The sequence below is a fragment of the Lissotriton vulgaris genome, chromosome 4_1, assembly GCF_964263255.1.
Source record: "Lissotriton vulgaris chromosome 4_1, aLisVul1.2, whole genome shotgun sequence".
Classification (NCBI taxonomy): Eukaryota; Metazoa; Chordata; class Amphibia; order Caudata; family Salamandridae; genus Lissotriton; species Lissotriton vulgaris.
In genome coordinates this window covers 1,750,185,539-1,750,199,376 of record NC_141691.1, presented here as the reverse complement: position 1 = coordinate 1,750,199,376, position 13,838 = coordinate 1,750,185,539, and the positions used below count along the sequence as shown (strand labels likewise).

At 48.9% G+C, this 13,838-nt stretch overlaps 1 protein-coding gene across 1 annotated transcript in view; it reads left to right on the top strand.

Annotated features, from left to right (window-relative positions):
* RGS22 (regulator of G protein signaling 22) overlaps positions 1-13,838 on the top strand; it is a 1,820,811-nt gene that overhangs the window by 514,788 nt on the left and 1,292,185 nt on the right. Inside the window, exon 8 of the mRNA XM_086966055.1 lies at positions 5,192-5,768. Coding sequence (XP_086822181.1) covers positions 5,192-5,768 — 577 coding nt within the window. The remainder of the gene's footprint in view (positions 1-5,191; positions 5,769-13,838) is intronic.

Genomic DNA, 13,838 nt, shown 5'->3' with positions numbered 1-13,838 from the left:
ACATTGAAGATAGTTGCCAGGTACGGAGCCCAGATCACCGGTTCATGTTTGAAGAGGTAACCCTCGAGTTTATCCAAACCCCGGGGCTTTAGCAGCCGGGAGCTTGGATATTGCGATGCATACCTCATCCGTGGTGAACTCAATCGCCTCACACTGCTGGATGGGGTCCAAGCTCAACCCTACTTGATCCCCAGCTATCCCACCATTCTCCATTGCATATAAAGCCCGAAAGTGATCCTCCCAAGCTTCGGCTGCTATGTTGGGTTTTGCAGCCGAAATAGGTTGGCCCGACCCAGTATTTACGATTGACCAGAATTTGTGTGAATCTCTGGTCGCGAGGGAGGTAGTTAAATTGACCCATTTGTCTTCATCCCATTCCATTTTGGCAAATTTAGTTATGTGCTTATATTCTGATCTCCTGGCTTGGATGTGTGTCTTGTTGTTGTTTTGCTTCAAGGCCAGGAGTAACTCCGCTTTTGCCTTCCTACATGCTGCATTGTACCAAGATGTTTTGTTACCCCTGGGGATCCTCTTGGTCACTCGGGGGTTGAACATCTCAGCCAGTGAGCTTGTTAAATCCCCATGTAGACCAAGATTCTTATTACACCAGTCTGGGGAATGGGGTTGCTTAAGTTGAGCCCCAACATCTTCCAATACAGGCACAACCCGCGCATATAATTTGCAAAGATCCTTTTAGCTGTCGTAGGAGTCAAGTCTTAACCGGGCGTGCTTACAAAGACCAAGGGGAGTAGCCCGGCCCGGTCTCCTTCGGTCTCTAACCGGCTCAAACGGGTCCGCCCTTGGCCCGGGCTTCGCCCGGTGCGGGGAGTGGTATTCAAAATATAGAACGTGTGGGAGGGGCGGGAAGAAGAACCAGCGTCAGCAGTAGAGGGCTGCTGGTCCTCGCAGTCCCGCAATACAGCAATGGCCCAGGAAACAACAACTCTCCTCCTCGAGCGGGGGCCGCGAGGCGCTGTTTTGTAGGTCCGGCTTGGAAGAGGCACCAGCGTCAGCAGTAGAGGGCTGCTGGTCTTCGCAGTCCCGCAATACAGCAGTGGCCCAGGAAACAACAACTCGCCTCCTCGAGCGGCTCCCGCGAAGCGGGGGCCGCGTTGGCTGTTTTGTAGGTCCAGCGTGGAAGGGGCGGGAAGAGGCACCAGCGTCAGCAGTAGAGGGCTGCTGGTCCTCGCAGTCCCGCAATACAGCAATGGCCCAGGAAACAACAACTCTCCTCCTCGAGCGGCTCCCGCGAAGCGGGGCCGCAAGACGCTGTTTTGTAGGTCCAGCGTGGAAGGGGCGGGATGAGCTAGCCTCATTCTTCAAGAGTCAGGTGGAAAAAATCTACAACTCACTACACACCAACACAAGCCTGACTGCTACATCCACCAAAGCCCCCACATCCTCCATAGAACGTCACAAGACCACAGAACTGCCAACACCCGCACCTCCAGGCTCTGTATTCTTTCCCCAGACTGAGCGAGGATCAGGTTGGCGCCCTGTTAGTAAACATAAAATCAGGATCACCTTTAGACCCAGCACCCCAGCACATTCTTGGCAAGGGGGGAAAAGTATTCCTACCCAACTCTCCCACCTCCTCTCCTTATTCCTCAAAAGTGGCACAGTACCCAAAGAGTGGAAACATGCCATTGTGAAACCCCTTCTTAAAAAAAAACAACTCGACCCCGCCTCACTGGCAAACTACCGTCCGATCTCACTGCTACCCATCTTGGGCAAAATCGCGGAAAAACATGTGAATAAGACAGTTTCACAATTTCTGAAGGACAATATAATCATATACCAAACACAGATGGGATTCCGACCAAGACAAAGCAAGGAATCAGCCCTACTTGTCACCGAAAAACTAAAAGCCACCCTAGATCAGGGAAGAGCCGCAGCACTTGTGCTCCTGGATCTCAGCGCCTCATTCGATACAGTTGATCACGCGGTACTGATAAGCAGACTCACGGACATTGGAATCAACGGCATAGCCAACAAATGGCTAGCCTTCTTCCGGAACAGGAGAACATTCCAATGCATGGAGGCTGGAATCTTCTCAGACACCCTTGCAGCCACATCGGGGTCTCCTCAAGGACCCTCCCTGAGCCCAACCCTCTTTAATATTTACTTGAGCCCACTGGCCCATATAGTACAGGATTTCGGCCTCTCAATCGTGTCATATGCTGATGACTTACAACTAGTGGTATCAATCTCAGAATCCATCAACTCGGACCACAGGCATCTTGCCCCTTGCCTGGAACAAATCTGGTCCTGGATGGCAGAGTGAAGCCTTGAACTAAATGGGGATAAAATAGAGCTCATGAACCTAGGCAGTAACTTCAGCCCACACTCAGAGATCCCCTGGCCAACAAAATGGGGTTCCCCCCACCCAAAACCTGTATAAAAAACTTAGGAATGTGGCTGGACCAGAATCTAACGGTGGAGACCCAATCAAAAAAACTGGTCGAACATCTGCTTTGGGATGCTTCGAATGATTAGGAAAATATTGGGCCTGCTTCCAGAAAAATCAAGAAAGACAGTGTTTCAATCCTTCGTGGTGTCAAGACTTGACTACGGGAACACATTATATCTTGGTTCCCCCAAATGTATCACAGACAGGTTGCAAACAGTTCAGAACGCGGCAGCCCGACTACTCCTTAAAATACCCAAACACCAGTCAGTAAGGGCCTCCCTCGGGGATCTACACTGGCTTACGGTCAGTGCCAGGATTAAATTCAAATCCCTCTGTCTGGCGCTCAGAGCTATGCAAGAGAAAGGCCAGCAAGAGAAAGGCCAGCGCTAGTACGAGACCTGATCTCCCAGTACTCTCCACACCAGCATCTTTGGTCAAGATCAAAGTTCCTGATGAACACCTCAAGAATCAAGAGATCCAGATGGGGTGGAAGGTCATTCAAACACCTGGTTCCCAAGCTATGGAACAGTATGGACCCAGAGCTGCAGACGATTGAGAACAACACAACCCTCAAAAAGAGACTAAAACATGGCTGCTCCCCTGAAATATCTGCTGAAACCCCCTATCTTGCTTCTTACTTAGCGCTGGGATGCCTAAGGGTAGCCATGCGCTCTATAAATCCCTAAACCTAAACCTATTTATTGCTGCATTCACCACACACCCTGCTACTACTTTTGTCCCTGATATTGCTCCTTTACAGCCAGACTATCTTTGGATTTCTTCTGGCAGTCAAGTGCTGTGGGGCTCTTCTCTTTGTCCTCATGTAAGGGAGGATGTGGTACCTTGCTAATCTTATTCTGCAGAAGTCATCATCTTCAATCAATAAATGCACATTACCAATGAGTTTCTTTGCTCTTTGTGGTTTTTGCCTCCTAACTGGGACCATTTTACGGAGACACTTGACACCTTACTTTCAAGTACAGAGTGGCACTATGGCTCCTGGAGGAGTTGCACCTGTCTCCGTCAACCAGGAAAGAAACTTGACAATGTCATGGACTGCATGCTGTGATGGTCTAAGGTAGGCCAAGAGGGCTGAAACCCTTGACAGGTTTTCAGGATATCACTTGCTATATAAATGATGGCCATCTAGAATCACTAAGTGTACATATATTATAAGCATAATCTCAAAGTCCAGTACTTCTGGGCCTCCTTTGGATCCCCGCTGGTGTAGGAGAACTAAAGCGATTCAATTTCACTGACTTGATATAATGTTTTTGGTCTTTCGTAGTTGGGTACATTCTTCTCTTTTCATCATTATGTGGGATTTTTATTTAAATGTATTGGTAGCTTTTCTTTTTTCTTTTTAACTTCATTCACCCAGCAAAATAAACATATCAAAGACAGGACAGAAAAACCAGCACTCAAATTATATCTGAAGTTACCAGATTATACAGACAGCTTTTTGTTGCATAGGCTATCTTTAGCACAGCAATTTGCAACCAGCCTATCTGTAGATACTTTGTTAAACTAGGTGATGCTCTACTTAAATGTACATAAATGGACCCTTACTTGCTAGACTAAATGCGTATTCCCCTGACGAGGAGGGACCTTCTGTAGTATTCCTAGTCAACTTTCTTGTTGCAGAAATCTGTTGCCCTAGAAGTCTACTTACTCTTTCTGCAGTCATTACTCACTACATCTGATTAGAGCGTGGGTTCTCTGGAGGGACAGAAACCCTCACTGGGAAATTTTAATACATTCATTAGTCCCTTCATTAGTTCCTTCTTTTCACTTTCCCAGTGGTGAGATTTTAAAGCCCCCTTGCCTACCACCTGTTACTTTCATATGACAATAAGGGAAAGTCTACTTCCCTACAATGATAGATCTCCATTATGGATAATCAAAGTCATATCTAAGTCAAACTGACTTCTTTTTGTCAGAGAAGAGGCAGTGACCTACTTCATAGCTCCAAATAGAATTTACAAGTAGGGCATTTTGAGCAACCTTTTGCTCTCTGGTTTGAAGAATGCACAGTTCTGATTCCTGCGAAAAGTTGTGAATGCGTGTTTTCCTTTTTTAATGTAAAAATTGTTTCATGTTAATCTTTACATTTCAAAAAAATAATTTTCTATTCTGTATGAATATGAAACACATAAAGAAGAACTATTAAAGTAAATGATAATTGTTTCCTAACATGTCATAACACACTTACAAAGCAGTCTTTGGAAGCTATTATAAGTCCAAGAAGGTGATGAAGAGGTAAAAATAAAGTTCCAGTTTCATTTCTGCTACAGCAGTAGGAAGTTGATAATATGATTGAGGTTAAGGGGCAAGTTGTTCTTAGGTTCAGTCTTAGGTTTAGCTCTTTGCTGCATACTTAATTGACTGGAATGCAGCTCTTTGCTGCATACTTAATTGGCTGGAATGTGTGAATTGGAGGATTTGAATAATGCAAAGGATGCATAGTACATATGTTATTATGTGTAGGGATTCTTGCTGCGAAGACCTGTAAATTAAAGAAAGGATTTAACACATTACTTATATGTGACCTATGCTAACTTTCAGCACCATTACCAGCAATATGGAGAGGTGTCTGGTCTACCTAGAAATGTTCAAGGTAGGAGATTACGTTCTTAAGACTTGTGATTGGTAAAGTCATGCTTCCAGGTACTTTGGATTGCCTAGGTCGCCTTTTTATTCATTGAATGTCCTTATAATAGCCATGTGTACCAGTCCTTTTTTTCTGAGTCCGTTACAATGATTGTTTCTGATTGCATGCAGGAATTCCAATGCAAAATGCCAGTCTTACAGCAGGAGCTGCAGATGTTCAAAAAAGAAAAGATAAAGAGGAATATTCTGCTTCCGTTGCTACCTGCCCATCACCATCCACTAATCGAGTTTATCTGGAAGTTACTTGTGACACAGACAACAATGAACATAGAGTTCCAGTGTTTGGGTCCTTGGAGGAGTTTGCAGCTTTTTATATTGACCGTCTGATTAAAAATGCAGTTGCAATGCTAACTGGAGAGCCTCCTGTGGCCACTGATGATGGAGTGGATATTTACAATTTGTCTGAGGTGATCATTCAAAGTTTACCATCCAGTGCAGCTTCAACGATAAGCTCCACATCTTCTGAAGCAGATGCTGAGGAAGACGGTATGAGCTCTGATTCTGAAATTGAAGACGCAGAATGTGGAGTTGGGTGGCAACTCAGTCACAGTCCAAATAACATACGCAGCAGAAAACTATTTGAAAAGTTCAAGTCCTTTCTGAAAGGAACTTCAGGGGAGAACCATTGGTTACTTTGGCTCGATATTGAAAGGTTAAAGGTATTAAAGGACATCGGAAGACAGGTCAGGTAATTAATATTACAAATTTCTCAGTGTGTACCGACAATAGTTATCTTTTGAGCACCTAGTATTTGAGCTTGTCAACTTACAGTATTACAAACGATTCCTGAGCCATTCAGATTCACTGTATATTTTATTTTCAGATGTGTCTTGCATAGCTGCCCAGTTTCCCAGGTCCAGGTATGTTGCTCCTGTTCAGGTTTTATCTTTGAATTCTGAGACTTGTAAGTCCTGTTTTATAATAAAATAAAAAAGACTACAAGTCCTAGAATTCAAAGAGGAAACCTTCATTGGAGCCACACATCCTGTATGGACCTGGAGATCTCGGAAGGGCTGGTCTTGAGTTGCAGGGAAAACTAACTGTAGTTACCTATTGTTGCGCTGGTTTCTCTTCTACTCTGAACACCATCTACATACAGCTGCATATCAAGTTACTCTACCGTGGGTGTGGCTAACTTGGCCACAATGGTGGACGCGCTTACCTGAGGCTCCGAACGCGGGCCGACAATCACCTCACATCCACATCGGTGGGGCTTGAAAAACAGCCAGGAGAACACCACAGGATACCCCTACCGATCCTGAGGCAGTGCAGGCAATGCTACAGTGCGGAGAAAACTCGATCTGGGCGAGAACACCAGTAAATACATTTCAAGGTGCCTGATCCCAAGATTGCAGCCACAGACGGCCACAGAGAAAGTTGGCCACTGCACCAGCAACCCCTTGTCCTTGAACTCACGCGCCCAAGGGGGATACTCAAGTCCCTGCGCGAGACACGGAGGGAGTACCAGAGAGCACCTTCACCCCCCCTTAGCACTACACCTGAAGGCAACCACCTTTGGATATATGAGGAGGGGGACAACAATCTATCGTCTCTGAAGGGAACCAACAATGCCCATGCACCAACGTAAGGCACGAGAAGAAACATACAAACCGCGCACCAACGTGGGATCTCAACATCCCAACCCGAAATAAGTTCCCAGCCATGGAAGACAATGGCATGACAATGGAACCCTTCGTCACTGCCTCTGTGTCGGACAAACTTGACAGAGTGTTAGCGCCCATTGAACATTCACGGGTCACTATGGAGGACCGCTTCGGAGCATTTCCACAAATCTAAATCTCTTACAAGAGGATCATTGCAAGCTGGCGGACAAAGTAGTGGACGAAGAAAAGGCCCTTTCTTTCGCTGCAACCTTTGGCAAAGGCACCACAAGAAACGATACGAGAACTCCAGGCCCAGCTTACACTGCTGGAAGGGAAAACAGATGACTTGGAAGGACGATTCAGACAGAGCAATCTCCGAGTGTTGAACCTACTAGAAAGAGTACAAGGAACAACCCCTGTCAATTATACAGAAACCCGGCTCAAGTCGTTTACACCGACCATGGAACTGACTGCCTTCTTTTCAGTCGAAGTGGCGCATGGGGTGCCAGCGCAGCGCCACCACCGGGCTCCCTCCCATGACCACTGCTTGTCAAATTCCTCCATTTCTGGGTCAGATACTCAATACTGCATACCGCCAGAAACAATTGCCCTATCACAGCGGAAGACAAACACGGTCTGTTTTCCCCCCGACTACTCAAAGGCAGTACAACACCAAAGATCGTCCTTCTTGGAATTAAAGCGACTCCTCAGCCAAAAAAGAGTACAATACTCGCTACTGTTCCCCTTCTTGCCTCAACATAATACACAAAGAAACCACAATCTTTTTCACAGATCTAAGAGAAGCAATAAACTGGGCGGAACTACATCTGCAAGTCACTCTGAGTCTCAACGACAATCGGAAGTCTCGAGCACATGTACCCCGGAACTAACACCAGCATGGAAAGAACACCCAACAATGAACTGGATCCCAGTCACTCGGCAACATCATGAAATCTCCAGACCTGGAACTAATAATCGCAGAATGACGGAAGGCCCTCCAGGCGGCAGCTGAATTGGGAGCAGGCTCGATGGTCTCAGATAAGGATGAAGGCTCAACATCTTCACGCCCAAAGACCCCATAGACTCGAGCACCTCGGGTGCGGACTGAATAACCCCTCCTTCCCCTGGTTATCCCACAAACAGCAGACACTCTCATTTGATTGAAGTTGGTAAACGTTTTCACAGCCTTTCCTTGATCTTTCGGCCACTATGGCACCTTAACCACATCGATGCTAGTGTTATTTTCCTCCTGTGCTGATATTGCTTGATTCCCATTGTTCATGACGAGCTCAGCTCGTCATGAGTGTATGGAGGTGTACATCATGACGAGCTGAGCTCGTCATGAGCGTCCAAGGAGTTAACTGATATGGCCTCAGGACCTCGCATATACAGCCTATCTAAGTCACCAACGTCACCAGTAACCAGGGTCTACACCGATCACCTATGATCCTAACGTGAGCTTCCCACCACATGAACCCCAGGGTCGCACACTAGCCACCACTCACAATACACTAAAGCGTTCATACTCGAACACGTTTGAATGTGCTGCCCTTTGCAGCAGATCTCCAGTATTGAGACTCACTTCCATTGCAGGTCTTTTTGTCTCCCCACCTATTCCCACCCCAAAACCCCTATTCACATATAATGGGCAGCCACAAAGAACAACTTTCATAGACCAATTGCGGGGAGTAGGCTATCCTTATAGGACGACCCCTGATCTCCTTCCCCCCCTTTACATGGATGTAACCCCCCCACCCCATGGCTTCCATAGCAGACATTAAATTCCTCACCCTAAATGTCAGTGGAATACACAAGGCACAGAAACGCTATGCCGTCCATGGGTATAGCAAGCGCCAACAGGCACAGATAGCTCTACTTCAGGAAACTCATCCCATCATGGGGAAACTAGACAGACTCAAAAGACTCTGGCGGGGCACCTTCTGTGCCACTACATATTCAGTGTTTGCATGGGGAACGCTGATTTGGCTCCGGTCGGGGGTCGCTTTCCAGGAGACAAGCAGGGGGCGACAGACTCAGAAGGACGATATGCTCTACTAGAAGGACTATTAGACGCCAAGAGATATTAATAGGAAGTAAATACGCACCCAACACTGAACAGAGAACATTCTGAGAGACCCTATTGAGTGTCCTTGCCCAATTTACAACCTCACCTTGGATTCAGCGAGGGGGCTACAACTGCACATTAGACCTCTCTTTGGACAGATACCACCTCCCCATCCCTACCTCCCCAGCACATGCGCAAATGACGCGCTTTTGCGCATGGACGAACCAATGGTCACTGCTGGACGCTTATAGACATATACACCCAACTACCAGATTCTACTCCTTCCATTCCATTCCTCACAATCAGAGTCCGATTTGACGGCTTCCTATGTTCCCCAGTACTCAGCCCCATGATCCAAAACATGGATTACCTGGGCTGTGTGCTCTTGGATCATGATGCGCATGACATAACTCTTAGATGGCGCCCCCCTTACAACCGATCCCCACTTGGTGATTGACCCGAGACTGCCTTGAAGACCCAGTGTTCAGACACGGGCAAAAAGATAGCATACAAAATTACTTAGCAGAAAATACACACACAGCCTCCTATCGGATACTAGAGTGGGACGCCTTCAAGGTAGTCATAAAAGGCGCATGCATTAGGCAAATCACAGGCGTACGTGCGACACTTGAATGTTTCATACTAGCAACTGAACAGAAACTAGCAACTCTGACGAATGCCGCAGATGCTGAAACAATATCCCCAACACAACTAGCTGAAGCCAAGACCACATATGCGAAGGCCATCGCGGACCTGCGCAGATGCAACTTTAAGGCATATGCTGCAAGGATACATAGGGAAGGGGATAGAGCTGGGGCATTACTGGCATGTTTTTTTGGGGGGAGTTTAAAAAACCTTTATTGGTAAGTTCAAACACATGCAGGAAGTGACATATTGTGAAAAGGAAGAGCATGAGCTTGCAAGTGTACAGAGAAGCACACCATCTGAACAGTGGTACAAGACAATATTATCCTGTTCGAGCCTAACAAAGTGCCCCTATGGGGTCCAACCTGTCCACTGTCCTTCAATTCTCGGCATGTTCCAGTGTAGTCACATAGAGCAGAAGGGATGCAACTAAGCATCCAGTGAAAAGGAGGGGTAAGAGGAAAGGGAATGGGGAGAACCCCTCTGGCCGTATCAAAACAGCAAAAGGAAAAGCTGTTGAGGCGCAGGTGGGGGGGAAGGGGGACCCCTCCCCGTTGGACATCCATCACATCTCATTCTCGTCTACCTCTCTACTACAGGGCCTGGGGCTTGGTGGCTACGTTGTTCTTGCAAATACCTTCGCAGGGGTCCCACATATCCAGGGGCTGCGCTTGCGTGGGCATCAGATCCCAATACTCAGACAACTGCGTATGGCAAAACGCTGCATCCGACAGCCAGTAATCTCTCTGCAGCCTACACCTACGGCCCCAGCAGATTGCCACATGCCTCTTTGCCAACAACATCATCATAGCAGCAAGTTGCCTGATGCTCTTAGATAAAGGTTTAACATAGCCCAACAGGGCAAATAACGGGGTGCGCTCCACCCTATATTCCAGCATTTCATCCAGAACATCGAACACACCCCCCCCAGTAGTTCGCAACCTCCTGGCACTCCCATGCGATGTGCATGAATGAGGCCTCATACGTTCCACAACGCACACAGCAAGCTTCCTCGCAAAGCCCAGTCTTACACATCCATACCGGGGCTCTATACAGTCTGTGGAGAAACTTGAAATGGACTAATCCAAGTCTGTATTTGAGCAACAAGTCCCTAGATTGCGTGCAGCAGTAGGCCCTTACTCCTTCCTCAAACCACCTACCCAGGCACTCCTCCAAAGCAGCCTGAGCCAGGGGCACAAGCACAGGATACTGTACATAGGCGTTATGAGTTTGGTGAGGGGTTTGATAAAAATGCTTCCAAAACATGAAACGTGGGTGGAGCCAGCAGGAATGAGGCAAACTTCGCCCTCATAGCCGCACGGAGCTGGAACTAAGTCATCCTGTCCAAGAGTCCTATATGCTTCTCACCCAGAGCAGTGTCCAGGTCTATGAAAACCCCATCTGGGAATGCCCGACCCAGCGTGTGCACCTGTAAGTTGCGCAACCACTGGCAGACCCCCGCTACCTCTGCGAAGGGCAGTTCCGGGTGGCCTGTAAGCGGCACTGAGGGCGCAAATAGGTTGTCTAGACCTGCTCGTCGGCATGGTGTCTGCCATGCCCATACCGTACTGCCCACCGTCCGCGGGCGTCTCTGCCAGCAAAACATCACCATAGGCAACGGAGTCGGGTCCGCCAGGTCGCACTCCGGTGCCGTGTGCACCAGGAATAGCGTCAGAAAAACCCAGTGCAATGCGAATTGTGCCTGGGCACAGGAATGATATAATTCCATGACTGGTGCCCCCAGACCCTTGCTCGAACGGGAGCGTGAGTGTTTCCCAGTCCGCCCATACCAAGGAGATCAAATTGGAGCAAAGACGCTTCTCGAATGCGACCGTGAGGGGGAGCGGGGGATTAACGAAGTTATAAAGGATCTTGAGCAGTACTTCTATCTTGGCAATGGCAAGTTGCCCTGTGAGCAAAAGAGATAGCACCTTCCAGTGGGAAAGCCGATCTTCAAACCAGTCCATGAGTCTGCCATAGTTATAGCTCCACAGTCCGACTGGTCCCTACTAATCCAGATTCCCAAATATTTTACAGGGCAATCAGCTCATTTGAGAGGAAATTCGGACTGGAACGCAACGGTTACTGCAGTGAGTGGGAAGATGATAGACTTCTCCCAGTTTACGGTAACACCCGGAAGGGGCCACCAAATCGAATGCTCTCCCGTATGAGGGGATCAAGCTTATCAGCGGGATGGTGGACGTAGAGTGTCACATCGTCCACATGCATGGATTCGAGGACCACCCGGGGCGTGAAATCGAGGCTTCTCCGCGCGTGGAACTATCGCAGCCGGGAAGCCAGCGGCTCCATTGTGATCGCAAAGAGGAGGAGCAACAGCGGGCACTGTCTGGTGCCCCGGGCAACCCGAACCAGGGGGAGATGACTCAATTAATTTGCAGACTAGCCGAGGGGGAGGTATATAGCAACACAATTTTCCTGAGGAACGCAGGGCTCAGCCGATTCGGGCAAGCAACGAGAAGAGATAGTGCCACTCCATTGTGTCGAACCCTTTAGTGGCGTCGAGGAACACTGCTGCCGCAGGGAGGGCAAGATCAAACCCTTGCATAACGGCAAAGAGGGTGCAGAGGTTGTGGGTAGTAGTCCTACCCGGGACGAAGCCACATTGATCCGACCGAAGAATTGTAGGAAGCAAGGGTAGCAGACGCGAGGCGAGAAGCTTTTCGAGAATTTTGTTGTCAATGTTAATCATGGAGAGTGGCCGGTAAGTATCACACAATAGTGGATCTTTATCTGGCTTAAGTATGGTCACGAGGAGTGCCTCTCCAAGGGAGGGAGGGAGGACGCCCGTCTCTAATGAGTCTTCGTACATGTTAAGCAGATGGTGTGCTAGCAGCGGTGTAAACTCCTTATAAAAGGCTGAGGTGAGCCCGTCCAGCCCCAGGGCTTTGTCCCAGGTATAGCACGAATTACACCAATTACCTCCTCTACGGAGAAAGGTTCATCCAAGTACCTGCGATGGGCATCGCTTGCCCATACCAGTTCGATCCAGTCAAAGAAAGAAAGCAGGTCAGGTGGGACTTCTGGCTGGTGTGAGGCATTTAACGAGGCGTTTTACGCCATCATTTTGGCCTGGACTGCATCCTCTCCTACCACTAACTCGTCCTCGCCTGAGCGCAGCTCACTGATATAATCATAAGCCCACAGCTTCCGAAGTAAACCTGCACAGGTCTTACTGGCTCTATCACCTTCACCATACCAATGGGTTCGCACCTTCCTCCCCAGATAGTGTGTCTCCCGTAGTGCAGCCTCCTCAAATTCTTCCAGCTTAGATTTAATCTAAGCGAGAAGGAAAATTTGGTTAATAGCAAAGTATTCCTGTTCCAGCAGCCGTATCTCGCCTTAAAAGCCCCTCAAGTCCCCACGAATAGAGCAAAGGATGCTGCCCTGTTTAGCTGTGCATTTACCTCTAATCACTGTTTTAAAAGCATCCCATAGTGTGGATGGGGAGTCAACCGAGTCTTCATTGAGCTCAAAGTATTCTGTGATTGCCAGTTCGATATCTTCCCGGAAAACCTGATCACAAAGAGCTCCAGCAGGTTATCTCCAGCTGAATGACCTGCTCTGCGCACCAAGCATCGTGAATTCCAGTGATCTGAAAGAGTACGCGCGAGGTTCATGCAGCGTCGGACCCTGTTATCTGCATCATGAGAGATGATCCAGTAGTCTATCCTTGACCATGTGGGGCTCGCAGTGGAGACGCAGGTACCCTCACGGTACTGCGGACGGTGCCGACACCAGACACAGCAGTCTGGCCATAGTCCTCCATCAGCACCTGGAGATGCGCTGCAGCCCGAGGGTGGGGGAGGTGCAAGCCTCCCAGTCTGTCCTTGTCAGGCTTGAGCACCACGTTGAAATCTCTAGTCCACAGCACCGCTCCAGTGCCAGGAGATTCCACAAGCCTCCACACTTCGCTAAAAAACTGGGGATCGCAGTAGACCCAGGTACGCTCACCTCAGGGGATCAAGCCCGGCCCCACATACGACCCAGGGGGCAGTGTTACTGGTGCGCGATTGGTGCACATAAGGGGCCTCAGAACTCACCCCCACTGCGGTCCGCAGCAGGGCCTCCAGTCAACTCGCCAGGTAGCCCGTAGGTCAGCCCCCCACCCACACCAGCAATGTCAGCCCAGGCTTGGGGCAATCAGCACAGGCAAATGAAGCCAAGACTGGGGCCCGCTAGATCTCCCCCCAGGGCCACCACGCAAGGCCTCCAGGCGACACCAGCGGGCAATTCGCTGGGGGCACAGAGTTGTGTCTCTCAAAGGGAAGCACCTGTCCCAGGGGGGTCAGGGGGCCTGGGGGCCTCTCTCACAGATGCGCGGATAAAGCCATGGGAAGCCGCAGTGTGTCTCCCTGCTGATCAAACCGGCCCGGGCGTGCATGAAGGCCCAGTTAGCGGCCCGATGGAAAAATAGAGGTCCAGG